Raw genomic sequence first — 27,372 nt, forward strand, 5'->3', positions numbered from 1 at the left:
TTACACTAATATTGGGGTTTTTAATTTTTTGGTTTGTTTATTATGTTTGAATATTGTGTTTACAGTCCTTTTATGCTGTAAATGTTATTTGTTATTGACGGTAATATTAAACACTCTGGACTACTATGGTTAGCTCTACGTGCTTTAGTTTTGCACTATCCTGGTCTGTGGGGGGGGGGGGGGGGGATATTCCAGTTTTCTTGGAATAACTGATAATTTACTGTATTTGTCTTTAGTGTTGCATCTAATGTGTCTGTGAAGCTGTAGCAAGTAAGAATTTCATTGTTCGAGTTCACATCTGGTGCATGTACCAAATAAACACTCTTGCCGTATAGAGCCACAAAATATATATCTGTGAATGTTCATGCATGTATTGTGCAAGGAAGGATTTTTTTAAAACAGTATTCTCTTCTCTCCTGCAGGCTTTGACTCCTTGCTGGGCTATGATTCTGTCAGCACCGTTTGTCTGTCAACATGTCCAAGCAGCCGTTCGTGTTCTGTGTACCTAGGCAGTGAGTATGAGAGGACTTTAAACTGGGGTTGATCTTGATTAGGCCCAGCCCACATCTCTTTCAAAGTTGCACGCATGCAATTTCCAGCTGTGTTCATTAATCAAGGTGGGAACTCTAGCTGATTGTGTTTTTTAACCTTTCTAGTTAGATTTGATGAAGCCAATTATGGTTCCATCTTCTTGTTCACCAGAGACCGAGATTAAAGTTGAGATATATTCAGTACATGGACAGGTTAACGCTCACTCCAATAACTGAACCATCAAATAATCAATCAGCTGCATATTTATGTGCCTGAACATGATTTATTGTTGGCATTTATCAGTCCCTTGAATTACGGGATCAATGTTCATCAGCAAAAACATATTACAAAACCTTGAAGATGAAAGGTCTCATCGTCTCCGGTTACATCTAGGGAAGCTGGTTGCTGCATATCAGGTAAAAACTACATTTCCATGTATTATGTTTGTTTTAGTCATGTAAAGATGATGGGGAGGCAGTGGGAAGCATACACTTTGGCTAACAGTAGTGAGGAAATTAGAAAAAGGTGTTCTTAAAGCCAGCAGATGCTGCTTGACCCAATGGGTTCGTCCAGAATTTTGTGTATTGCTCACTGTATTTTGTGTTACTGGGTTAACATGGTTTTCCATATCTGCCACAACCTCTCCCTGTGTTAATGAACTGTGATGAAACAAAGTCATTTACCCAAGTTTAGAAATTACTCAGACAGCATTATGTGTATGTGTTTTGCAGATTAATGCAAAAAATATATAAATTATATGTATAATTTATGATTTATATCCTTATGCCCATTTGCTAAACTCGTGCCTTGAACAACGTTTTCAAATATTTTTCAAAGTGTGAATATGGAGACATAGAAGAATGCAAATGCTTGATTCTAGGGACAAAAAATGCTGGAAAAAATCAGCAGGTAAAGCAGAATCTGAGGCCAAGTCAATGGATATTTTTAAGGCCAAGATAGATAGATTTTTGATGTGAGGTTATGGGGAGAAGGCAGGGAAAGATAGATGAGTGATGATTGAATGGCTGTAGACTTAATGGGCCAAATGGCCTAATTCTCCTCCTATCACTTATGTACAATGATGTACAAATGGATCTGGGTGGGGAAGATGGTGAAGATGGTTGTGAAAAATTGCAGAAGGATCTTGATCAATTGGCCAGGTGGGCTGTGAAATGGTTGATGGATTTTAATACAGATAAATGTGAGAAATTCCATTTTGGGAAGTCTAACATGGGCAGGACCTACACAATGAATGGTAGTGCTCTGGGAAGTGTAGTTGAGCAGAGGGATCTAGGAGTGCAGGTGCATGGTTCCTTGAAGGTCGAGTTGCAGGTAGATAAGGTGATCAAAAAGGCTATTGGTACATTGGCCATCATCAGTCAGAGTATTGAATATAGAAGTTGGGAAGTCATGTTACAGTTGTATAAGATGTTGGTGAGACCGCCTTTAGAGTATTGTGTTTAGTTCTGGGCAACATGTTATAGGAAAGATGTTGTCAAGCTGGAAAGGGTGCAGAGAAGATTTACAAGGATGTTGCCAGGACTAGAGGGTCTGAACTATAGGGAGAGGTTGAGTAGGCTGGAACTCCATTCCCTGGAGCGCAGGGGGATGAGAGGTGATTTTATTGAGGTGTATAAAATCATGAGAGGAATAGATCGGGTAGAAGCACAGTCTCCTGCCCAGAGTAGGTGAATCGAGGACCAGAGGACATAGGTTTAAGGTGAAGGGGAAAAGATTTAATAGGAATCTGAGGGGTAACTTTTTCACACAAATGGTGGTGGGTGTATGGAATAATCTGCCAGAGGATTTAGTTGAGACTGGAACTAACCCAACATATAAGAAGCAGTTAGACAGTTACATGGATGGGACAGGTTTGGAAGGACATGGACCATATGCAGACAGGTGGGCCTAGTGTAGCTGGGATATGTTAGCCGGTGTGGGCAAGTTGGGCTGAAGGGCCTGTTTCCACACTGTAACACTCTATGACTTTATGACTACAAGAGGGAAGGGGGAGGTTTGAGACCTTGCATTAGATCCGACAAAAAGATTAATGCAGGAAACTATTGGTTAGTACAGGAGAAAACAAAAAAATGTTTATGGTAGGGTATAAGGAAGGTAAAAATAAATGAGGATGGAGATGAATAGTACTGGTTCAAAAGGGATTAGTGAACAATAAAAGGTCAGTGGAGGATATTTGAATTATCGGACAAAAACTTTATTCCAGAAATGTGAAATCCACATGATGGAAATGCTGATGGCTTGAAATAATTGAATACATTGAATGTCATAAAGGCTGCTATGGCCCAGTTTGAAGATGAGGTGCTGTCCTTCCAACGTGCTTGAGGTTTGTTGGAAGAGTGTATCTCAGAACCTGGTGACAAAAAGCCATTCAACCACTGTGTCTGTGCAGACAAAATGCACTGCAGGTTACTCCCATTTCTCAAAACTTGGTTCATTGTCCTGCAGTTTATGGCTCTTCAATTGCTCATTCAGGTGGTACTTCATTGTGAGAGAATCTGCAGTGAATTCCAGATTGATTGGGAAAAATATATTAACTCAATTCCTTCATCATCTTAGCTAAAACGTCAGGTGTCATATACTTACTATGCAAGTCTTACTCTGGTTTAATTTCCCACATTTCATCACTTCACATCTGTCTGAGTTAAATCCCATTTTTTAATCTTTTGTCCAGTTTTGCAGATTATCCAGATCCTTTTATAATCTTAGACTTCCACCATACAACCAATTTATACGTACTAATCATGGCACCTACATTCTCATCTATGTTAGACTGCTCTAGGCGCATGGGATCCAGGGAGAGCCAACTGATTGGATAGAGAATTAGCTTCATAGAAGGAAGCAGAGGTAAGTTTGTTTTTATAGCTGGAGGCCTGTGACTAGTGGTGTACTTCAGGGATTGTTGCTGGGCCCATTGCTGTTTGTGGTTTATATCAACAATTTGGATGAGAATGTAGAAGGCATGATTAGTAAGTTTGCAGATGACACTGAAATGGGTGGTATCGTAGTTAGCAAAGATGGTTCCAATTGGCTAGCTCATCCTAGATCCCATGCGATCTCATAAGTCATAGGAGCAGAATTAGGCCACTTAGCCCATCAAATCTACTCCGCCATTCAATCATGGCTGATCTATCTTTCCCTCTCAATCCCATTTTCCTGCCTTCTCCTCATTACCTTTGACCCTCTTACTAATCAAGAATCTGTCAATCTCCACTTTAAAAATATCCAATGATTTGGCCTCCACAGCCATATGTGGTAATGAATTCCACGGATTCACCATTCTCTGACTAAAGAAATTCCTCCTCTTCTCCTTTCTACCGGTCCATCCTTTTATTCTGAGGATGTGTCCTCTGGCCCTAGACTCTCCCACTAGTGAAAATAACCTCTTCACAACCACTCTATCCAGGTGATTCACTATTCAGTAAGCTCCAACGAGGTCCCCAACTCATCCTTCTGAACTCCAGCAAGTACAGGCTCAGTGCTGTCAAACACTCATTATACGTTAAACAATCATCTCCAGGATCATTTATGTAAACCATCTTTGGACCCTCACAAATGTCATCACATCCCTGCTCAGAAATGGGTCCCATAACTGCTTACAATACTCCGAATGTGGCCTTATAAAGCCTCAACATTACATCTGTTTTTATATTCTTGTCCTCCTGAAATAAATGCTAACATTGCATTTGCCTTCCCAACTACCGATTCAACTTGCAAATTAACCTTTTGGCAATCCAGCACCAGCACTCCCAAGTCCCTTTGCACCTCCGATTTCTAAATCTTCTCACCATTTAGGAAATGGTCTATGCCTTTATTCCTATTACTAGAGTGTATGACTGCACATTACTGTGTTATTTTAAACTACCTGCCCCCTCCACCAATCTTTGTATCATCCGCAAACTTGGCCACAAAGATTTCAAATCCTTCATCCAAATCACTGATACACAATGTAAAGAGTAGTGGCCCTGACACCAACCCTTGTGTAACATCACAAGGCACTGGCAGCCAGCCAGAAAAAGCACCCTTTATTCCCATTCTTTGCCTTCTGCCATTCAGCCAACCTTCTATCCATGGTGGTATCTTCCATCTAATATCGTGGGCTCGCATCTTCATTGTGTAAGGAACTCCAGATGCTGGTTTACACCGAAGATAGACACAAAATGCTGGAGTAACTCAGCGGGTCAGGCAGCATCTCTGGAGAAAAGGAATAGGTGCAGTTTCGAGTCGGGACCCTTCATCAGTCTAAGCAGACAAATCCTGTTTTTCAGAATACATTCCAGGAACTTTATCACAACTGATGTTAGGCTGGAAACTAGTTTGTTCGTGCCTTTACCGTCATCTTGTGCATGAAGGCAAATGTAAAGTTTAAATTTAATTTGCCACCAAAGACAAAAGCAACGGCATAAAAACACCTATTTAGGTCAGCCCTCTTTAGGTCAGCCACCATTTCCACTTGGCAAAACATCGACATTTATTCATACTTGCCAACAATGTCCACATCTGACGCTTTGATCAGCAAGGCGAAATGTTCCACAGTATTTTGAACTGTAAAGACGCGTTGAACCTCCGGTTGCAGGGTGGCGCTCCATCAGTTGCCGCAATGACTGGCGAGGGCCCATCTTGTCGCAGCAGAATGATTGTCAGGGGCAGGGTGAGAATAGTTTTGTTTCCAGCCGGTTTCCAGCCTGATGTCAGGGAAGGCGAACATACGAGGAGGAACCAGTGGATGAACTAATCCCTGCGCGATGGGATTCACTGGTAAATAGAAACTGTCACCCTGTATTTAGACATTGAGGTCACGTCACTCCTGCAGAGTTCACGGGCATTGCTCCGCCTCCGATGTGATCCAGTATTTAGTGAACATTGCAAATCAGATCATAGAGCGGTCTTTTGATCAAAGATCCTATAGCAGAGAGGATCTTTGCTTTTGATCATGTCGGAGGAATTAGGCTTTCACTCGAAGATAGACATAAAAAGCTGGAGTAACTCAACGGGTCACACAGCATCTTTGGAGAAAAGGAATAGGTGACATTTCCGGTCGAGATCCTTCTTCAGACCTACTCGCTTTCACTCGTGCTAGTTAGCAAAGATCCTCCGCTATAGGATCTTTGTCAGTTAGTTTGCTTGTGTATCGAGATGCTGGGTGACGTTGCAAAGTGGACTAGAGCGTGGAGTTTTGATTCTGTGCCGAGACAAGTGACATGGGGGAAATTCATGGTTCCTCTGATGTCCCCAGAGCAGCTGGTTCAGACTTATACCCACCCGCATTTTCAACTGGAAGCCAAGAACCAGCTGACTTTAGTTAAAAAAAGAAATTATAAGGATAAATAGGGGAGCATGAAAATATAACTGGCCGACAAGATTAAAGAGAATCCAAAATAGACAAAAGACAATAGGTGCAGGAGTAGGCCATTCGGCCCTTCGAGCCTGCACCACCATTCAATGTGATCGTGGCTGATCATCCCCAATCAGTACCCGGTTTCTGCCTTCTCTCCATATCCCCTGACTCCGCTATTTTTAAGAGTCCTATCTAGCTTTCTCTTGAAAGCATCCAGAGAACCCGCTTCCACCACCCTCTGAGGCAGAGAATTCCACAGACTCACCACTCTCTGTGAGAAAAAGTCTTTCCTCGTCTCCGTTCTAAATGGCTTACTCCTTATTCTTAAACTGTGGCCCCTGGTTCTGGACACCCCCAACATTGGGAACATGTTTCCTGCCTCTAGCGTGTCCAAACCCTTAACAATCTTATATGTTTCAATGAGATTACCTCTCATCCTTCTAAACACCAGAATGTACAAGCTGCTCCATTCTCTCAGCCTATGACAGTCCCACCATCCCGGAAATTAACCTTGTAAACCTACACTGCACTCCCTCAATAGCAAATTAGGGAACCAAAACTGTACACAATACTCCAGGTGTGGTTTCACTAGGGCTCTGTACAAGTGCAGAAGGACCTCTTTGCTCCTATATTCGATTCCTCTTGTTATAAAGGCCAACATGCCATTCGCTTTCTTCACTGCCTGCTGTACATGCATGCTTACTTTCATAGACTGATGTACAAGGACCCCCAGATCCCGTTGTACTTCCCCTTTTCCTAACGATGCCATTTAGATAGTAACCTGCCTTCCAGTTTTTGCTACCAAAGTGGATAACCTCACATTTATCCGCATTAAACTTAATCTGCCATGCATCTGCCCACTCCCCCAACCTGTCCAAGTCACGCTGCATTCTCATAGCATCCTCCTCACAGTTCACACTGCCACCCGGCTTTGTGTCATCTGCAAATTTGCTAATGTTACTTTGAATCCCTTCATCCAAGTCATTGATGTATAGTGAAAATAGCTGCGGTCCCAGCAACAAGCCTTGCGGTACCCCACTAGTCACTGCCCGCCATTCTAAAAGGGACCAGTCAATCCCTACTCTTTGTTTCCTGTCTGCCAACCACTTCTCTATCCATGTCAGCACTCTACCCCCAATACCATATGCCCTAATTTTGCCCACTAATCTCCTATGTGGGACCTTATCAAATGCTTTCTGAAAGTCCAGGTATGCTACATCCACTGGCTCTCCCTTGTCTATTTTCCTAGTTACATCTTCAAAAAATTCCAGAAGATTAGTCAAGCATGATTTCCCCTTTGTAAATCCATGCTGACTTGGACCGATCCTGTTACTGCTATCCAAATGTTCGGCTATCTCATCTTTTATAATTGACTCCGGTGCACTTTCGAGTTCATTTTAAGATACTGTTACTTGTTTTTAAATCTCTGAATGGGCTCGCCCCGCCTTACCTCTCTGAGCTGCGCCACCCATACGCTCCTGCCTGGTTCCTCAGGTCAGCTGGTCAGCTGCTCCTGGAGGTACCGAGGTCTAGTTGGAGGCTCAGAGGGGATAGAGCCTTCTCTGTTGCCGCTCCGGCACTCTGGAACACCCTGCCGTTGCACATCAGACAGGCCCCCTCTCTGTCCATCTTCAAATCCAGTGTTAAAAAACATTTGTACTCCCTGGCTTTTGACCATGCCTGAGGCTTTGCTTCTGTTTTTGGTGTTTTTGATGTTTCTTTATTTTACATGTCTTTTCCTACTATTTCTTTTGATTGTTATTTTTGGTGTGTATTAACTTTTTTGTCAATGATTAGTGATGTACAGCACTTTGTTGCAGCTATGTTTGTTTTTAAAGTGCTCTATAAATAAAATTATTATTATTATTATCTTCCCCACCACCGAAGTCAGGCTAACTGGTCTATAATTCCCTGTTTTCTCTCTCCCGCCTTTCTTAAAAAGTGGGATAACATTAGCTACCCTCTAATCCACAGGAACTGATCCTGAGTCTATAGAACATTGGAAAATCATCACCAATGCATCCACGATTTCTAGAGCCACTTCCTTAAGTACCCTGCAGACCATCAGACCCTGGGGATTTATCAGCCTTCAGTCCCATCAGTCCATCCAACACCATTTCCTGCCTAATGTGGATTTCCTTCAGTTCCTCCGTCACCCCAGATCCTCTGGCCACTACTATATCAGGATGATTGTTTGTGGCCTCCTTAGTGAAGACAGATCCAAAGTACCTGTTCAACACATCTGCCATTTCCTTGTTCCCCATAATAAATTCACCTCTTTCGGTCTTCAAGGGTCCAACTTTGGTCTTAACTAATTTTTTCCTCTTCACATACCTAAAGAAGCTTTAACTATACTGCTTTATATTCTTTGCCAGCTTACCTGCGTACCTCATAATTTCTTCCTGTATTGTCTTTTTGGGTATCTTACGTTATTCTTTAAACATTACCCAATCCTCTTGCTTCCCGCTCATCTTTGTTACGTTGTGCATCTTCGCTTCATTTTTATACTGTCCCTGCCGTCCCTTGTCAGCCATGGTGTCCCTTTCTCCCCTTGGAATCTTTCTTCTTCCTAGGAATACTGATCCTGCACCTTCTGTATTATTCCTAGAAACACCTGCCATATTTGTTCCACTGTCATCCCTGCTAGTGTATCTTTCCAGTCAACTTTGGCCAGCTCCTCCCTTATGGCCCCATAGTCCCCTTTATTCAACTGCAACACTGAGACATTCCGATCTATTATTCTCCCTCTCCAATTGTAGATTAAACCCAACCATGTTATGGTCACTGCCTCCTAATGGCTCATTAACCTCGGGGTCCTTTATCAAATCTGGTTCATTACATAACACTAAATCCAGAATTGCATTCTTCCTGGTAGGCTCCAATACAAGCTGTTCTAAGAATCCATCACAAAGGCACTCTACAAAGTCCCTTTCTTGGGGTCCAGTATCAACCTGATTTTCTCAGTCTACCTGCATGTTGAAATCTCCCATAACAACCATAGCATTACTTTTGCTACATGCCAATTTTAACTCCTTTTTTTGTTTTTTTTTGTTTATTTTATTAGAAGTTAATACAGCACAAAACAGTACAGTGTAACCTAATTTTAGGTGCCAACTATGTAATACCGTAATCCATTCCATGTACAACCTCTAGTTTTATGTTATAAGAAGGAAGTAAGCAGGACAAGAAAAAGAAAACAATAGAAAGAGGAAAAAGTGGAAAAATAGATGGTAGAGAGTAGAAAAACGTGAAGTGAGTATATAAAAAATAAAAAAGGAAGAGAGAAAGTGGAAAGTAGAAATAGAAGAGAAGGCCCCTTAAAAGAGAATTTTTCAAATCTGTATTCAGAGATGTAGATCTATCCGCGTCATGAACTGAAATCAGCAATCTTTACGGTACCGCTGCATCACATGATTCCAAAAAGTCGATGAAAGGAGACCAACTCCTTAAGAATTGGTCATATTTATCTATTAGTCGGAGTCTCATTTCTTCAAGGCGTGCTATGTCCATCATATTCCTAATCCACATTTTAACAGTTGGTGTGGTTGTATTTTTCCAAAATTTAAGTATCAATTTCTTTCCAATTATTAACCCATAATTAAAAAAAAACATTTTGATCTTTATTTAAATTGGTATCTTCTCCTATTATTCCAAATATAATCCATTCCGTTTTGGGTTCTATTCTTGACTTGAAAAGCTTTGTAAATATATCAAATATATCACTCCAAAATTTATTCAACTTTGTACATCCTACAAATGAATGTGTTATATTAGCGTTTTGAAACAAACATTTATCGCATCTGGGAGAGACGTTTGGATAAAATTTAACTCCTGATTCAACTTGCGCCCTACGTCCAGGCTACTGTTTGTAGATTAGTCCCATTAGGGTCTTTTTACCCTTACAATTCCTTAGTTCTATCCATACTGATTCCACATCTCCTGTTTCAATGTCACACCTTGCAAGGGACTGAATTTCATTCCACACCAACGGGGCAACCCCACCCCCTCTGCCCACCTGTCTGTCTTTTTGATAGGAAGTATACCCTTGAATATTTAGTTCCCAGCCCTGGCCCTCTTGCAGCCATGTCTCAGTAATTCCCACAACATCATACTTGCCAGTTTCTAGCTGAGCCTCAAGCTCGTCCGCTTTGTTCCTTATACGTCGCGCATTCATATACAGCACTTTGACCTCTGTATTCACTTCCCTTGCATCGCTCGCAATTGGCCCTGACCTTACTCTGTTGTCCCTTCTCGAGCTTTCCTTCCCATTAATTCGAGAATCTTTTGTGATTTTTCCTGTAGTCACTTCCCCTTCATCTCCATCTTTATACTCCCAATTTGTCGAACCCTCAACCTCACTATTTAGTTTAAACCCACACGTGTAGCCCTAGCAAACCTGCCTGCCAGAATGTCAGACCCCCTCCAGTTAAGGTGTAACCCGTCCCTTTTGTACAGGTCACCCCTACTTAAAAGCATATGCAAATATGGGATAAACTGTTGTCCTGACGAATCACGGTAACAATCTGCGTGGAGCCCAAGGACATAAATGAGGATTTAAGCGAATAATTTGCATATAACATTCACTGGGCAAAATTACATTATGGGTGCAGAATTCCGCGTGGCGATAGCTACAATTTAGAATGTATTTGGTTAAAAAGAAAGCATCAGGTATAGTAGCAATTAAACATGGATACATCCTCAGGGCCTGATTAGATGTATCTCAGGCGATGGAGAGATTACGAGGGCTCTGAGGGCATCAACCAATACCTAGAAAAGTAGGAAATAAAGTGTAGGAGTAACTCAGCAGCTCAGGATGTATCTCTGGAGAACATGGATGGATGATATTTCATTTTGGGATCCTTCTTGAGTAATGTTTTTTTGTAAACCAGCATCTGCTGTGCATATTGTCCATGATGGAAAATTTCTGTTGGATGGAAAAGCTGGGTTTGTTTTCTGTGGAGCAAGAGGAGTTAAAAGGGGAGCTGATGGAGTTGTATAAAATTATGAGATGCATAGATAGGGTAAATAGAAGGGTACATTTCTCCATCAAAGCACCTGTAGTTTTAGTCCCTTTACCACAGAAGGGAAATAGCACGAGGAAATCCAAAAAAAAAAATCACTTGGTTAATTCTTGGATGTAAATGTAGATGGGTTGTTTAAGAAATTTGCAGGTGACAACAAAATTGTTGGAGTTGCAGAGAGTGAGGAAAGTTATCAAAGTATACAGTGCAAAATAGATACAGAATAGATAAGCTACCAAAATGGACAGAGAAATGACAAATGGAGTTTAATATGAGCTAGTGTGAGGCTGAGAAATGTTGTACCTTGTGAGGTCGAATATAAGGGGAGAGTATACAGTTAATGGCAAGACCCTTAATAGCATTGATGTCATAAGTGATGGGAGCAGATTCAGGCCATTCAGCCCATCAAATGTACTCCACCATTCAATCATGACTCTTCCTCCTAACCCCATTCTCTGCCTTCTCCCCATAACCCCTGACACCAGTACTAATCATGAATCTATCTTTCTCTGCCTTAAAGATATCAATTGACTTGGCCTCCACAACCTTCTGCGGCAAAGAATCCCACAGATTCACCACCCCACTGACTAAAGAAATTCTTCCTCATCTTCCTAAATCCTGAGGCTACGATTTCTAGTCCTAGACTCTCCCACGAGTGGAAACATATTCTCCACATGCATTCTATCCATACCTTCACTATTCAGTACTCTTCAATGAAGTCCCCCCTCATTCTTCTAAACTCCAGCGAGCACAGGCCCAGTGCCATCAAACGCTCATCATATGTTAAGCCACTCATTCTTGGGATCATTTTTGTAAACCTCCTCTGGACCCTCTCTGATATGGTGCCCAAAATTATATTAAATTGAATTGAATAAATGTTATTAGCCAAGTGTGTATACATACAAGTAATTTACCTTGGTGCTTTGCTCGCAAGTAACATTACGATATACAGTAGACAATTAAAAATAAAACATTATAATTTAAACATGTGAAGAATGAAATAAAATACCAGAGCAAAAGTAGGCCATAGACTTTTGGCTGCAGACAAAAGTGCTGGACAAACTCAGCGGGTGCGGTAGCATCTATGGAGCAAAGGAAATAGGCAACGTTACAGGCCAAAACCCTTCTTCAGACTGAAGCTCAGACTCAGGACCCTACATTAGTCTACAATCAATTCCACTGTCTTAAGAGCATTGAGCTCCAGGTTGTTGTGATGGCACCAGGGCGCCAGCCGTGTCACTTCCTGTTTGTAGGCAGATTCCTCCCCATCCTGGATCAGTCCAATCAGGGTTGTGTCCACAAACTTGAGAAGCTTGACAGGGGAGTCTGTGGAGGTGCAGTTGTTGGTGCAGAGAGAGTAAAGGAGAGGGGAGAGTACGCAGCCTTGCGGTGCTAATATGCCGAGGGTCAGCGGATCTGAGATGTGCTTTCTCAGCCTCACATGCTGCTTCCTGTCAGGAAGTTGGCGATCCACTGACAGAGGGGTTCAGGCACAGTCAACTGGGAGTGTTTGGAGTGTATTAGCTTTGGCACAATGGTGTTGAAAGCAGAGCTAAAATCACCAAAAAAATCCTTGTATAGGTCCCCTGGTGGTCTAGGCGCTGGAGGATGAAGTGCAGGTCCAGGTTGATTGCGTCATCCACTGTTGGCCTGGTATGCAAACTGTGATATTTGTAATATTTTTCAGCTGCGCCAGCTTTCAAGGGTCTTCATAACGACAGAGGTCAGGCCTGTAGTCTTTTTGGCTATGGGGACAATAGTGGAGACTTTGAAACAGGCAGGGACAGTACAGGTTTGCAGGGTCTGTGTAGACCGGTGCCAGTTGTTCAACACAGAGCTTGAGGGTAGAGGGGGAAACATAGTCCAGTCCTGTAGGTTTCCAGCGTTTCTGTCTCCTGAATAGCTTTTCCACCTCCTCAATTGCCTAATCTATCCCCTTTATACACTTTTATAAGCACAACTGAACTTCCTGCATTCCAAGGAATAAAGTCCTCATCTCTACCTATAGCTTGTCCCATACAAGGAAAGAGTAGCGAAGCCCTTCTCCAACTACTGACAGTGATACCACAAATGGAGAAACATGTATACACTGAACCAAGAGTCATAGAGTCACACAGAAGAGAAACAGACCAAGCAACTCTCTGTCTATGTTATCCTTCACAATTGAAGGACATTCCATTGATAAACATAGAAACATAGAAAATAGGTGCAGGAGTAGGCCATTCGGCCCTTCAAGCCTGCACTGCCATTCAATATGATCATGGCTGATCATCTAACTCAGTATCCTGTACCTGCCTTCTCTCCATACCCCCTGATCCCTTTTGCCACAAGGGCCACATCTAACTCCCTCTTAAATATAGCCAATGAACTGGCCATAACTACCTTCTGTGGCAGAGAATTCCAGAGATTCACCACTCTCTGTGTGAAAAATGTTTTCTGTGTTTTCTGTGTGGAAAAATCTAGACCAATCTACAGTGACTTGCAAAAGTTTTCATACCCCTTGAACTTTTCCACATTTTGTCACGTTACAACCACAAACGTAAATGTATTTTATTGGGATTTTTGGAAGATGGATGGAGCTGTATATATCTATCGCATATAATTATTACCACTATGGCTAGGACTCTTCATCTGTTCTAGCCAGTCAACAGTAGGGATCACACTCCCAACTACCAGTACAACTTAGTGGTGAGTAGGAATAGCTTTAAATTCTTATACTCCAAAGGAATTAAGTGATTAATTCACCTCACAGAGCAACTTACAGTTGCAACAATGAACATGCTCAAGTTAAGAGATTCATGGACATAAAATTAAGAACCAAGAGTCCATTCAAACCAAATTTCACAGTTTAGAGAAAGTGAACCTTGTACTAAGCTGGTCACATATTAATGATGGAACCTTTGAACATTTAGCTTCAATAGGGTTCTGTGGTAAGACAATTTTACATATATATCTTAATTTTATTGAACCACATACTTGGTTGAATATGTGGCATTATTTTTGTCTGGTTTCTATAGTCAAAGGGTAAGGTTGATTAATTTATTTGTGCAGAACAGTCCGACTTCTTTTGCCTTGTTTCTATGGGGTTTTTTCTCTATATATATGCATAACAGCTTGAATTATAATCTGATTTCCATACATGAATATACTAAGGTCATCCATGTGCTGCACCTGTTGGTCGGAGCCTGGCTAGTGGAATGGAATTAGGAATGTAATTTAGCTTAACCTTATACCTAATCCAATTTAAAGCATAAATGTTGCAGTCACGTGTAAGTTAAAAGACTTGCTATATTATGCACCAGATTGCACAATTTCAAGCTGCAAAAGCTTCCTACCATAGGAGGGGGGACACCCTCCTCCCACACCTTCCCCCCTCAGTCGCTACATTCCCTTGGGCTTAGTCGCTGAGCACTCTCGTAATTTCTCACTCTCAACTCTCATCCAATGTTGGCAGCCCTGTTTTATTGAAACCCGACTTTAGCTTGGAGATGTTACCAAGTTCGGGGATCTGGGTTTCTGTGCATCCCTATGCATCAGGATCTTCAACTTCCTCATCAACAAGACCACAATCAGCAATAACAACGACAGTCACTGAAAGTAAGCCTGCAGGTCCAGCAGGCAGTGAGGAAAGCAAAATGGCATGTTGGCCTTCATAGCGAGAAGATTTGAGTACAGGAGCAAGGAAGTCTTACTGCAGTTGTAGAGGGCCCTGGTGAGACCACTCCTAGAGTATTGTGTGCAGTTTCGGTCTCCTAATTTGAGGAAGGATAATCTTGCTGTGGAGGAAGTGCAGCGTATGTTCACCAGGTTAATTCCCGGATGGCCGGACTGACATATGATGAAAGAATGGATCAACAGGGCTTATATTCACTGGAATGTAGATGGATGAGAGGGGATCTTATAGAAATATATACAATTCTTAAGGGATTGTCCAGTCTAGATGCAGGAAAAATGTTCCTGATGTTGGGGGAGTCCAGAACCAGGGGTCACAGTTTAAGAATAAGGGGTAGGCCATTTAGGACTGAGATGAGGAAACACTTTTTCACCCAGAGATTTGTGAATCTGTAGAATTCTGTGCCACAGAAGACAGTGGAGGCCAATTCACTGGATGTTTTCAAGAGAGAGTTAGATATAGCAGGAACAGGGTACTGTTGTTGGATTATCAACTAGGATCATATTGAATGACGATGCTGGCTCGAAGAGCTGAATCGCCCACTCCTGCACCTATTTGCTATGTTTCCATCTACCAAATAATAACTGTTTCTGTTAATGCTGTTCAGTGCTTTTTTTCTTTTACATTTTAAACAGATGGCTCCGAAGAAGAAATGCAAAATTGTCAATCCAAATGCCCAGCAAAAGAGACTGATTTAGACAGCATTCACAGAGATTATCTGAATTTGGACTACTCCAAATGTGATGATCTACAAGACATTCTTAATGGGAAAGTAGTGGGCAGAAAGACATGTCATGCGTGGTTTGAAGAGTAAAAACCTGTAGTTTACAATGCCAAAATTGAAAAGTTGGGGAAAAACAAGGTGTACTGATGTTGCTTATTGGTTATAATCTGAGGAGTATGATGATGCTACTGATTATGATATGCCAATGTACCAGGTAGCAACTGATCTTCTCCATAAAAACTTGGTCTATTGCTAGAAATTGTAATTTATTTACCTATCTGTTACGGACTTACAACATATAATACAATAATATTAAAGTTCTGATCTTGAGAATATCACATTTTTGAATTTTTTAGGCAGTCTGGGTACAAGTAATAGGAAATATTACTATTTCCGTCACATCGGTCAATTTTGTAATTAGCTACGATTAGGTAACTAACTAATTATATGCTTTAATTTCAGGTCATCCAAGTAAGATGTTTCATGTTTGTTTCAGAATGCTTCAATCTATAATAGTTGAAAATTTCATTCAGGTCTCTTAATTTTTAAGAAAATTATGGGCTTTTGACTGTCCTCGATCACAGCTTTTGTGTTAAGTCAATAGAAAAGCAATAGGGAACAAGATGCTAATTTCAGAGTATAAAAATGGCCATAACCTTTTTAATACTGCCGTTATGAAAGTGAATTAGGTGTCAAATTAAATTTCTTTTTGTGCTTTACCTGATGGGATAAATTGCAGACTTGATTTAAAAAATCTCAAAATTTTGTAACATTGCTATCAAAGTAAGTGCCTCTTAATGTGATCTCTTATCTGTAAGAAGTGATAGGCATGTAGGGATGGCCATCCCATTGCATTATCGCGCCTTTAGTATCCACGCCTCCGTTAGAGTATATGTAATTCATTTGGGCGTGCCGGTTGTCTCTTTCTTCTGTTCTGTTTACACAAGGCTGGTGAGGGGTTGAGTGAGTGGATCCACGGTATCGTTAAATAAAGAGTTTGCATTCCAGTGTTTGTTTCAGTGATTGACTAAACCAGACTAAGAGGAAAGTATTAGATCTGGAATGAACACAGTGGCTTTATCCTCCAGTTGCTCTGTATAGAGTCTAAGTGTCTTGCAAACTTATGGCGTTCTTGAGCTTGTTTCCTTCTCTATATAATGTATTATTTCTTTTTATCCCCAGGTATTCGCTGATGCTTTGTTTGCGACCCTGGCATGGCTGATTTCCTGGCTGCTTTCTGTGACTCTGATCCTTCTAACCCATTTCCATTGTGGGAGAATGGCACCGTTGGATACTGCTTCACTCAGCTGGTTCTCAATGTGGTGCCTCACGCTGCACTGGCCTTTGCCAGTGCTTGTTATCTTAACACCCCTCGGTATGTAGCTTTTATATTAAAATATCATCTCCCAGAAGGGAGTTAATCACTCCTCATATTCTGAACAATTCTGTCTGAGATTAAAGGAACCTGCTGGCTGATTCTGAAATTGTTTTTATTTGTTGAGGCTGTATAAAGTGGTTGCCTGGATAGATTATTGCATTGCAGGTAATTGTTTAGGCAGTCTTGTGTCCCTCCACAGATACTGCTTGGCATGCTGAGTTTCTCCAGCAGATTGTTTATTGCCCCAAATTCTGGCAGCTGCAGTCTCATTTCCTACATGAAAGATTTTTCTCCTTTATCTATTTGCTAAGATCATTTCATGCTCTCATTTTGCACACCTAATTTATTTAGGTTCTCTCTTATATCCCCTAAATCTTTTGAGAACTTGTCTGATACCAGTTTTTTTATACCTGGCATAGGCTTCCTTCTTTTCCATTATCAAACGTTCAATATCTTGAACTAAGGTTTCCTAAACACTGTAGAGCTGACCTCTACTAAGGTGGGGCCTGGCATCATCTCTCATTCACCTCATACCAATCATTGGTCATGACTCAACTGGGCCATAATTTCCCAAACCTTCACAAATCTTATTGTCTCTGATTATCTCCCATTCATAGCCTCAAACCTTATAATTTCCCAAACGTGCACTGTCTGTTTCTATCTTCTTACCAAAATGCCAAAGCAGCCTGTCCTGTCAGTCACATTGTTTCTGCCTGCTTTAGCCCGCCAAACTCCTCTCCAAATACCTTAATTCCATAAAGTCCCCCGTCCCCTTGTCAAATCTCTCCAGGTACATGCAAACCACCTTGCATGCTATCTAATTTTTATATAACAATTTTGTAGGGCCATATCGTCTCCTCTTTAGTATGGATGTCTGATTACTTTACATCCGGTTATTCCCCATCAGGAAGGCTTCGGAGGCCTCCGTTCCTCCTTGAATAGAGAGCCAATCAGGTTCCCCCTTCTAACATTCTCCTCTGCGTGGCAGGACTTGTCCTCGCCCTTGGCAATTTCTCATTTGTCTCATCTCACTTTTTTCCAGTCAAAGATGTAGCCATTTGTTGGATTGACTTTTTGTTGGGTACATTGAACACTACTTGTTCCAACCATACTGTGCCACCATTCCTCAACTCTTTCTCCATTGTACCAGAGACATCGGGATGATTCCTGCATCCGTGCAGAATCTGTTGATTACATCAACTTTACCAGTAACTTCCACCCTGCTCTCAAATTCACTTGGACTATCTCGTACACCACTCGCCCCTTTCTCCATCTATCCATGTCCATCATAGGGGACAGATTATTTGCTGACATCAACTATAAACCCACTGACACCACTGTTACCTTGACTACATTTCCTCCCACCCTGCCTCTTGCAAGGACACCATCCCTTACACTCAGTTTCTCTGACTGCCACATCAGTTTCCAAAATACATAGAAATATAGAAACATAAAAAACAGGTGCAGGAAGAGGCCATTCAGCCCTTCGAGCCAGCACCGCCATTCATTGTGTTCATGGCTGATCGTCCCCAATCAATAACCCGTGCCTGCCTTCTCCCCATATCCCTTGATTCCTCTAGCCCCTAGTGCTCTATCTAACTCTCTCTTAAATCCATCCAGTGACTTGGCCTCCACTGCCCTCTGTGGCAGGGAATTCCACAAATTCACAACTCTCTGGGTGAAAACGTTTTTTCTCACCTCAGTCTTAAATGGCTTCCCCTTTATTCCAAGACTGTGGCCCCTGGTTTTGGACTCGCCCAACATTGGGAACATTTTTCCTGCATCTAGCTTGTCTAGTCCTTTTATAATTTTATATGTTTCTATAAGATCCCCCTCATCCTTCTAAACTCCAGTGAATACAAGCCCAGTCTTTTCAATCTTTCCTCATATGACAGTCCCGTCATCCCAGGGATCAATCTCGTGAACCTACGCTGCACTGCCTCAATCACAAGGATGTCCTTCTTCAAATTAGGAGACCAAAACTGTACACAATACTCCAGATGTGGTCTCAGCAGAGCCCTATACAACTGCAGAAGAACCTCTTTACTCCTATACTGAAATCCTCATGTTATGAAGGCCAACATTCCATTAGCTTTCTTTAGGAGAGGAGAGAGGGGGGGGGGGGGGGGGGGGAAGAGGGAGTGGGGGGGGAGGAGAGGGAGGGGGGGGAGGGGGGAGAGGAGAGGAGAGGGGGGGTGGGGGAGAGAGAGAGAGTGCCTTTTTACTTAAACCCATTCCAAACAACCCTTTGCCGGGCAGTGCTTTTTTTTACCTCTATCCATATTTTCATTTTCAGACCAAATTAAGGGTACTCACAGTACTGTAGACATTTGTCAGTGTAATCCAGAGCTCTGATTGAGGCACACCACTTGCAGAGACTGATTGAGGCACACCACTTGCAGAGACTGATTGAGGCACACCACTTGCAGAGACTGATTGAGGCACACCACTTCCTGGTTTTATAGTCCCTCCCCCTCCCTCCAGCAGGGGCAGCAAATAGAATGGGGAATGTTGTAAAAACATTAATATCTCTGTCAATTTTCATCGACGGGAAAAATCCTCGGCACACATGCGGCGGAGGGGGGCTCTGAGCGAGGTGGCCAAAAATGACGGCCGTAGGTGGCGGCGTACCCTCGGAAATCGCAGCACAGAAAGCCAAAACCGGTCAAGAACAGACTTTTAGTAATATAGATACTACATCTGCCACGCATCTGCCCACTCACTCAACCTGTCCAGGTCACCCTGCAACCTCCTACAATACAATACAATACAATACAATACCTTTATTTGTCATTTGAACCTCACATGAGGTTCAAACGAAATGTAGTTTCGTTTGAACATCCTCTTCACAGTTCACACTGTCACCCAGCTTTGTCATCTGCAAACTTGCTAGTGTTGCTCCTAATTTCCTCTTCCAAATCATTAATATATATGGTAAACAGTTGCGGCCCCATCAACGAGCCTTGTGGCACTCCACTCGCCACTGCCTGTAATTCTGAAAAGGACTCGTTCATCCCTACTCTTTGCTTCCTGTCTGCCAACCAATTTTCTATCCACGTCAACACCCTACCCCCAATTCCATGTGCTCTAATTTTAGTCACCAGTCGCCCATGCGTGACCTTATCAAAGGCTTTCTGAAAGTATACACACCATCCACTGGCACCTCTTTATCCATTCATCCAAAATGATGCTTTCCTGTCTCGAACTTCTGAGATGCCCTCTTTCTTCAGTAAATGTGGCCTCCCCCGTGCTGTTTGGATAGATTGGAGACCCGTGATTTTTGATGTGCCTTGGGTATCAGTGCTGGGCCGCGCGCGCACACACACACACACACACACACACACACACACACACACACACACACACACACACACACACACACACACACACACACACACACACACGGTATTGTAATGATTGAAGAAGTTAATCAAGAATGACAGCAGAATCTTGATCAATTGGATCAGTGGGCAGAATAATGGAAATGAGTACTGGGCCGCACACACACATACACACACACACACACACACACACACACACACACACACACACACACACACACACACACACACACACACACACACACACACACACACACACACACACACACACACACACACACACACACACACGTATGAGGCATTGCATTTTGAGAAGGCAAACCATGAAATGACTATCACAATGAACAGTAGGGCCCTGGGAAGTGTTGGGCCTTCAGAGTACAAGTGCACAATTCCTTGAAAGGGGCATCACAGATGGACAGGCTGGTGAAGAAGGCTTTGGCACGCTGGTGTTTAGCAGTAAAGATATTGAATATAGAGGTTGGGACGCTGTGATACATTTGAACCATTTGAGGTGAGGCCGCACGGAGTATTACCTTCAGTTTTGGTAATCCAGCTACAGGAAAGATACCATTAAGATGGAAAGAATGCAGAAAAGATAAGGATATAATTTGAGGGATTGAGGTATAGGGACAGGTTGGTCCGGCTAGAACTTTATATCTTGTGGCACAGGAGACTGAGGAGTAGAGATTGGATTAATACACACCCTTTTTCCCCCAAGGGTAGGTGAAGCTAGAACTAGAGGACACAGGTTTAAATTAAAAGAGGAAAGACTTAATAGGGACCTGGGGAGCAACTTTTTCACATAGAGGTTGGTAAGTATACAGGACGAACCGCCAAAGGAAGTGTTTGTCGCAGTACAACGACAACACAAGGGACATTTGAACGGGTAGTAAAGGTTCAGATGTATATGAGGCAAATGGGACTAGCTTAGATGGGGCATCTTGGTCAGCTTGGATGAGTTGGGCCAAAGGGCCTTTTTTCGTGTTGTATGACTCTGACTGAAGGCTGGAGATAAATTTAATGGAGATATATAAGATAATGAGTCTGGATGAGGTGGGTAGTGAGAGTCTATTCTCATTTGTGGAGGGGTTGTGGATGTAGGTGGCAGGTATAAAATAATGGGCGATGAGATGTAAAAGTAACAAAGTGAAAATAATTTCCACAAAATATGAATGGAGTGCACTGCCTGTAGATATGTTAGAAGCAACTTCCATTGTAGCCTTCAGGAAGGAGTTCGATTAATATAAATTAGAGAAAAAAATTCCTGGCAAGGGAGAAAAGCACGAGAGGTGGAACTAGTGAGTTGTTTCAATAGCGAGCGAGTGAGGACACAATGGACAAAACAACCTCATTCGGTACCATGACCATTCTATGATTATGAAATCTGTCAACATAATCCTCGATACTATTCTGTCTCTAATTTGATGCTGAATCACCAGTTTTATAAACGGGTAATGATCTGATTGGTGTGTAAAATGTGAAAAGGTCATCTGGCGCTAAATAATTGTTTTTATGAGATTATCAAATAAATTACATTTTTGGGTAATCGAGAATACCAGCTGCATCAATATGGAAGTACTTGATGTTTATACAATATCCCAAATGAAAATTATTAGCTTCGTAAGTAACAATATCTCTTACTGATTAAAGAATGAAATTAATTTTTAAATCTTCTAAACCTGACTTTTTTTGGCAGATCTCGCTGGCAGAATTTCACATGGAGCTGGGAAAGCAGGATTATCATTTCCTTCGTTATGTTGGCTCTTTTCCTCATTGATGTGTTGGCAATCATCTTTTTCCCGAACTTGAAAACTCTGTGGCTGGAGGTGTTGGTAGATTCTGTTTCTGTGATAGCCTGGCTAGTTCATGGGCTAGCAATGATAGCACTCAGCAGATCGCAGTATGGGCGGTCGTTAGGTCCAACAGTTCTGATGATTTTTGCTGTCCTTCCTGCTCCGGCATTTATTATCATTCTGGTCGCTGATTGTCAGACTGGACAAATCACATGTTCAGAATATCTCTCAAGCTGGCTGCGATTCATATTGATCAGTGCAGAATTAAGTTTGCTTATTGGTTATATTGTTGTGCTCGTGGCCTCCCACTCCAGAAGAGAGGAACAGGGTTCTGAACGAGAGCCCTTGTTGCAGGGTCAGAGTACTGAACCTGAGGAACAGATTGCAGCTGAAGAAGGGACAAGTTGGGTCTCTCGCCTCTTCTACTACTGGATGAACCCCCTCCTGAAGCAAGGGTATAATCGTCAGATTACCCAGCCCGACCATGTCTACCAACTTCCACCAAAACTTCGCACCCAAACTATTGAAGATCTTTTTCAGAAAAGCTTGCAGATATGTAAGCTCAGGGAAGCATCCAAGAAGGGAAATAAACAAGCCGGACAAAAATCTAAACCTGATCAAGTACAGAGCCCCCGCAGAAATTCATGGAGAGACCGAAGGCCATCTGCGAAGATCCAAGAAGAGACCACACAAGCAAACCAAGATACAGAAATACCACTATCCGCAGTCTTGCACAAAGCCTTTGGCTTTCGTTATTACTCCCTGGGTATATTAAAATTTACAGGCAACATGCTGGGCTGTGCAGGACCTCTGCTTTTAAATCTGCTGGTCAATTTCATGGAGTCTGGCACCAAGCAAATAAACAAAGGCATCTGGTACACATTAGGACTGTTTCTGAGCACCTTTATAGGAGCCATTGTACTCAACCAGTTCAACTATCACGTCATGATGATAGGGATGTCAGTTCGGTCAGCGATAATCTCTGCCATCTATCGTAAAGCTTTGCGTGTCAATGCCATCTGTATTTCGAAGTTCTCAGTGGGTGAGATTGTCAACTTCATGAGCACTGACACAGACCGGATAGTGAATTTCTTTCCCAGCTTTCATGAAGTGTGGAGTCTACCATTTCAGTTTGGTATCATTCTCTACCTTCTGTACCAGCAGGTTGGTGTGGCATTTCTAGGTGGCCTTATTCTAGGGTTACTACTGATACCGATAAACAAGATCATTGCCAACCTTATCATGGAAAATAACAAGAAAATGCTCGGGCATAAGGATGGCAGAGTCATGGTAAGCATTACATAAAATGTTGAATCAAGGAAATGCACAACTAGCGTATTCTTTATGCAATCCTTCCTTCTCCCTCTGTCCAACTGTTTCAGCCTTTCCTCTGTTCCATTTTCTTTTACTTGTTAGTCTCACTTCCAAATGTGCAATTTGGCTTAACTGTAACTTAGTGGCAACACTTTAAGTGGTATCTTCTGGCTTCATTCGTTTTATTTGTGGATATTATATATTTATGTTCATGTTTTGAGCTCACAATAAAGGAAACACTTTTTCGTACAAATTTTAAACAACTCTTAGAAGGTTACCCAGTAGACACAAAGTTCTGGAGTAACTCAGCGGGTCAGGCATTATGTCTGTAGAATATGGATAGGCAATGTTTCAGGTCGGCACCTTTCTACCCCAAATTTTTATTTTGTTCCAAAGCCCAGTATGTTTAATCCTTACTGACACCTTTTTGGACCTTCTCTGGTGTTTTTTTGTCTATTTGGAAATCAGGATTATCACAACCCTCCTCTTTTCAATTCCATTACTCTAGAAATTTACTTCATACTTCATACGTTTTATTACCTTGTTAACATATTATGAACCTTTACCCTTCTATCCGAATGTTTTTCAATACAATTAGGAAATACATTGATTCTGATATCCTTTCTCAAATTATCTGGAGTGAATCAGCCATTTCAGGTTGCATCAAGCTTAGTTTAGGAAAGGTTCTGCCCAAGACATAGAAACATAGAAACATAGAAATTAGGTGCAGGAGTAGGCCATTCGGCCCTTCGAGCCTGCTCCGCCATTCAATATGATCATGGCTGATCATCCAACTCAGTATCCCGTACCTGCCTTCTCTCCATACCCCCTGATCCCCTTAACCACAAGGGCCACATCTAACTCCCTCTTAAATGTAGCCAATGAACTGGCCTCAACTACCCTCTGTGGCAGAGAGTTCCAGAGATTCACCACTCTCTGCGTGAAAAAAGTTCTTCTCATCTCGGTTTTAAAGGATTTCCCCTTTATCCTTAAGCTGTGACCCCTTGTCCTGGACTTCCCTAACATCGGGAACAATCTTCCTGCATCTAGCCTGTCCAACCCCTTAAGAATTTTGTAAGTTTCTATAAGATCCCCTCTCAATCTTCTAAATTCTAGAGAGTATAAACCAAGTCTATCCAGTCTTTCTTCATAAGACAGTCCTGACATCCCAGGAATCAGTCTGGTGAACCGTCTCTGCACTCCCTCTATGGCAATAATGTCCTTCCTCAGATTTGGAGATCAAAACTGTACGCAATACTCCAGGTGTGGTCTCACCAACACCCTGTACAACTGCAGTAGAACCTCTCTGCTCCTATACTCAAATCCTTTTGCAATGAAAGCTAACATACCATTCGCTTTCTTTACTGCCTGCTGCACCTGCATGCCTACCTTCAATGACTGGTGTACCATGACACCCAGGTCTCGCTGCATCTCCCCCTTTCCCAATCGGCCACCATTTAGATAATAGTCTGCTTTCCTATTTTTGCCACCAAAATGGATAACCTCACATTTATCCACATTATACTGCATCTGCCAAACATTTGCCCACTCACCCAGCCTATCCAAGTCACCCTGCAGCCTCCTAGCATCCTCCTCGCAGCTAACACTGCCCCCCAGCTTAGTGTCATCCGCAAACTTGGAGATATTGCCTTCAATTCCCTCATCCAGATCATTAATATATATTGTAAATAGCTGGGGTCCCAGTACTGAGCCTTGGGGTACCCCACTAGTCACTGCCTGCCATTGTGAAAAGGACCCGTTTACTCCTACTCTTTGCTTCCTGTTTGCCAGCCAGTTCTCTATCCACATCAATACTGAACCCCCAATGCCTTGTGCTTTAAGTTTGTATACTAATTTCTTATGTGGGACCTTGTCGAAAGCCTTCTGGAAGTCCAGATACACCACATCCACTGGTTCTCCCCTATCCACGCTACTAGTTACATCCTCGAAAAATTCTATAAGATTCGTCAGACATGATTTACCTTTCGTAAATCCATGCTGACTTTGTCCAATGATTTCACCACTTTCCAAATGTGTTGCTATCCCATCTTTAATAACTGACTCTAGCAGTTTCCCCACTACCGATGTTAGACTAACTGGTCTGTAATTCCCCATTTTCTCTCTCCCTCCCTTCTTAAAAAGTGGGGTTACGTTTGCTACCCGCCAATCTTCAGGAACTACTCCAGAATCTAAAGAGTTTTGAAAGATTATTACTAATGCATCCACTATTTCTGGAGCTACTTCCTTAAGTACTCTGGGATGCAGCCTATCTGGCCCTGGGGATTTATCGGCCTTTAATCCATTCAATTTACCCAACACCACTTCCCGGCTAACCTGGATTTCACTCAATTCCTCCAACTCCTTTGACCCGCGGTCCCCTGCTATTTCCGGCAAATTATTTATGTCTTCCTTAGTGAAGACCGAACCAAAGTAGTTATTCAATTGGTCCGCCATATCCTTGTTCCCCATGATCAACTCCCCTGTTTCTGACTGCAAGGGACCTACATTTGTTTTAACTAATCTCTTTCTTTTCACATATCTATAAAAACTTTTGCAGTCAGTTTTTATGTTCCCTGCCAGTTTTCTTTCTGATTCTATTTTTCCTTTCCTAATTAAGCCCTTTGTCCTCCTCTGCTGGTCTTTGAATTTCTCCCAGTCCTCCGGTATGCTGCTTTTTCTGGCTAATTTGTACGCATCATCCTTCGCTTTGATACTATCCCTGATTTCCCTTGTTATCCATGGATGTACTACCTTCCCTGATTTATTCTTTTGCCAAACTGGGATGAACAATTTTTGTAGTTCATCCATGCAGTCTTTAAATGTCTTCCATTGCATATCCACCGTCAACCCTTTTAGAATTAATTGCCAGTCAATCTTGGCCAATTCACGTCTCATACCCTCAAAGTTACCTTTCTTTAAGTTCAGAACCATTGTTTCTGAATTAACAATGTCACTCTCCATCCTGATGAAGAACTCAACCATATTATGGTCACTCTTGCCCAAGGGGGCACGTACAACAAGATTGCTAACTAACCCTTCCTCATTACTCAATACCCAGTCTAAAATAGCCTGCTCTCTCGTGGGTTCCTCTACATGTTGATTTAGATAACTATCCCGCATACATTCCAAGAAATCCTCTTCCTCAGCACCCCTGCCAATTTGATTCACCCAATCTATATGTAGATTGAAGCCGTTATAACCGTTATTATAACCATTATAACCGTTTTGCCATTGTCGCACGCATTTCTAATTTCCTGTTTGATACCATCTCCAACTTCACTACTACTGTTAGGTGGCCTGTACACAACACCCACCAGCGTTTTCTGCCCCTTAGTGTTTCGCAGCTCTACCCATACCGATTCCACATCCTCCAAACTAATGTCCTTCCTTTCCATTGCATTAATCCCCTCTCTAATCAGTAACGCTAACCCACCTCCTTTTCCTTTCTGTCTATCCCTCCTGAATATTGAATATCCCTGGATGTTCAGCTCCCAGCCTTGGTCACCCTGGAGCCATGTCTCCGTGATCCCAACTATATCATAGTCATTAATAGCTATCTGCACATCCATCTTATTACGAATGCTCCTTGCATTGAGACACAAAGCCTTCAGGCTTGTTTTTACAACACTCTTACCCCTTACACAATTATGTTGAAAAGTGGCCCTTTTTGATTTTTGCCCTGGTTTTGTCTGCCTGCCACTTTTACTTTTCACCTTGCTACCTATTTCTTCTACCCTCATTTTACACCCTTCGGTCTCTACGCTCACACATTTAAGAAACCCTTTCCCTTTAACTCCATCCTCCACTGTCCCATTCAACACCCCACCCCCCTTATTCAGTTTAAAGCCACCCGTGTAGCAGTGGCAAACCTGCCTGCCAGAAATGCTGGTCCCACACCTGTTAAGATGGAATCCGTCCCTTCTGTACAGTTCCCCCTTACCCCAAAACAGATCCCAGTGATCTAAGAATCTAAATCCCTGCCCCGTGCACCAGTTCCTCAGCCACACGTTCAGGTCCCGTATCTCCCTGTTCCTGCTCTCGCCAGCACGGGGAACTGGAAGCAAACCGGAGATAACAACCATGGAGGTCCTGCTTTTCAACATTTTTCCGAGCTCTCTAAAGTCACGCTGCAGAATATTCATCCCCTTCTTTCCGACATCGTTTGTGCCGACATGCACTACCACTTCCGCATGTTCACCTTCGCCCTTGAGGATTTTCTGCACTCTGTCCGTGACATC

The 27,372-nt window shown here is 42.3% G+C and overlaps 1 protein-coding gene and 1 long non-coding RNA gene across 3 annotated transcripts in view; one reads left to right on the plus strand and one right to left on the minus strand.

Moving 5' to 3' along the window:
- Positions 1–1,510: 1,510 nt before the first annotated feature.
- Positions 1,511–5,137, minus strand: LOC129697604 (uncharacterized). Of its 2 annotated transcripts, none has more exons than XR_008723550.1 (2): positions 5,031–5,137; positions 1,511–3,047 (listed from the first exon to the last, which is right to left on the minus strand). It is a non-coding gene; the product is annotated as an uncharacterized LOC129697604 (long non-coding RNA). The 2 variants fall into 2 exon arrangements; XR_008723551.1 differs by lacking the exon at positions 5,031–5,137 and adding an exon at positions 4,611–5,024.
- A 21-nt stretch (positions 5,138–5,158) lies between these two features.
- abcc10 (ATP-binding cassette, sub-family C (CFTR/MRP), member 10) overlaps positions 5,159–27,372 on the plus strand; it is a 110,559-nt gene continuing 88,345 nt past the window's right edge. The window contains exons 1-3 of the mRNA XM_055636288.1: positions 5,159–5,307; positions 16,488–16,680; positions 21,724–23,110. Of these exons, the coding sequence (XP_055492263.1) occupies positions 16,520–16,680; positions 21,724–23,110 (1,548 nt within the window). The 5' untranslated portion in view covers positions 5,159–5,307; positions 16,488–16,519. The remainder of the gene's footprint in view (positions 5,308–16,487; positions 16,681–21,723; positions 23,111–27,372) is intronic.

Source organism: Leucoraja erinacea, chromosome 5, assembly GCF_028641065.1.
Source record: "Leucoraja erinacea ecotype New England chromosome 5, Leri_hhj_1, whole genome shotgun sequence".
NCBI lineage: Eukaryota > Metazoa > Chordata > Chondrichthyes > Rajiformes > Rajidae > Leucoraja > Leucoraja erinaceus.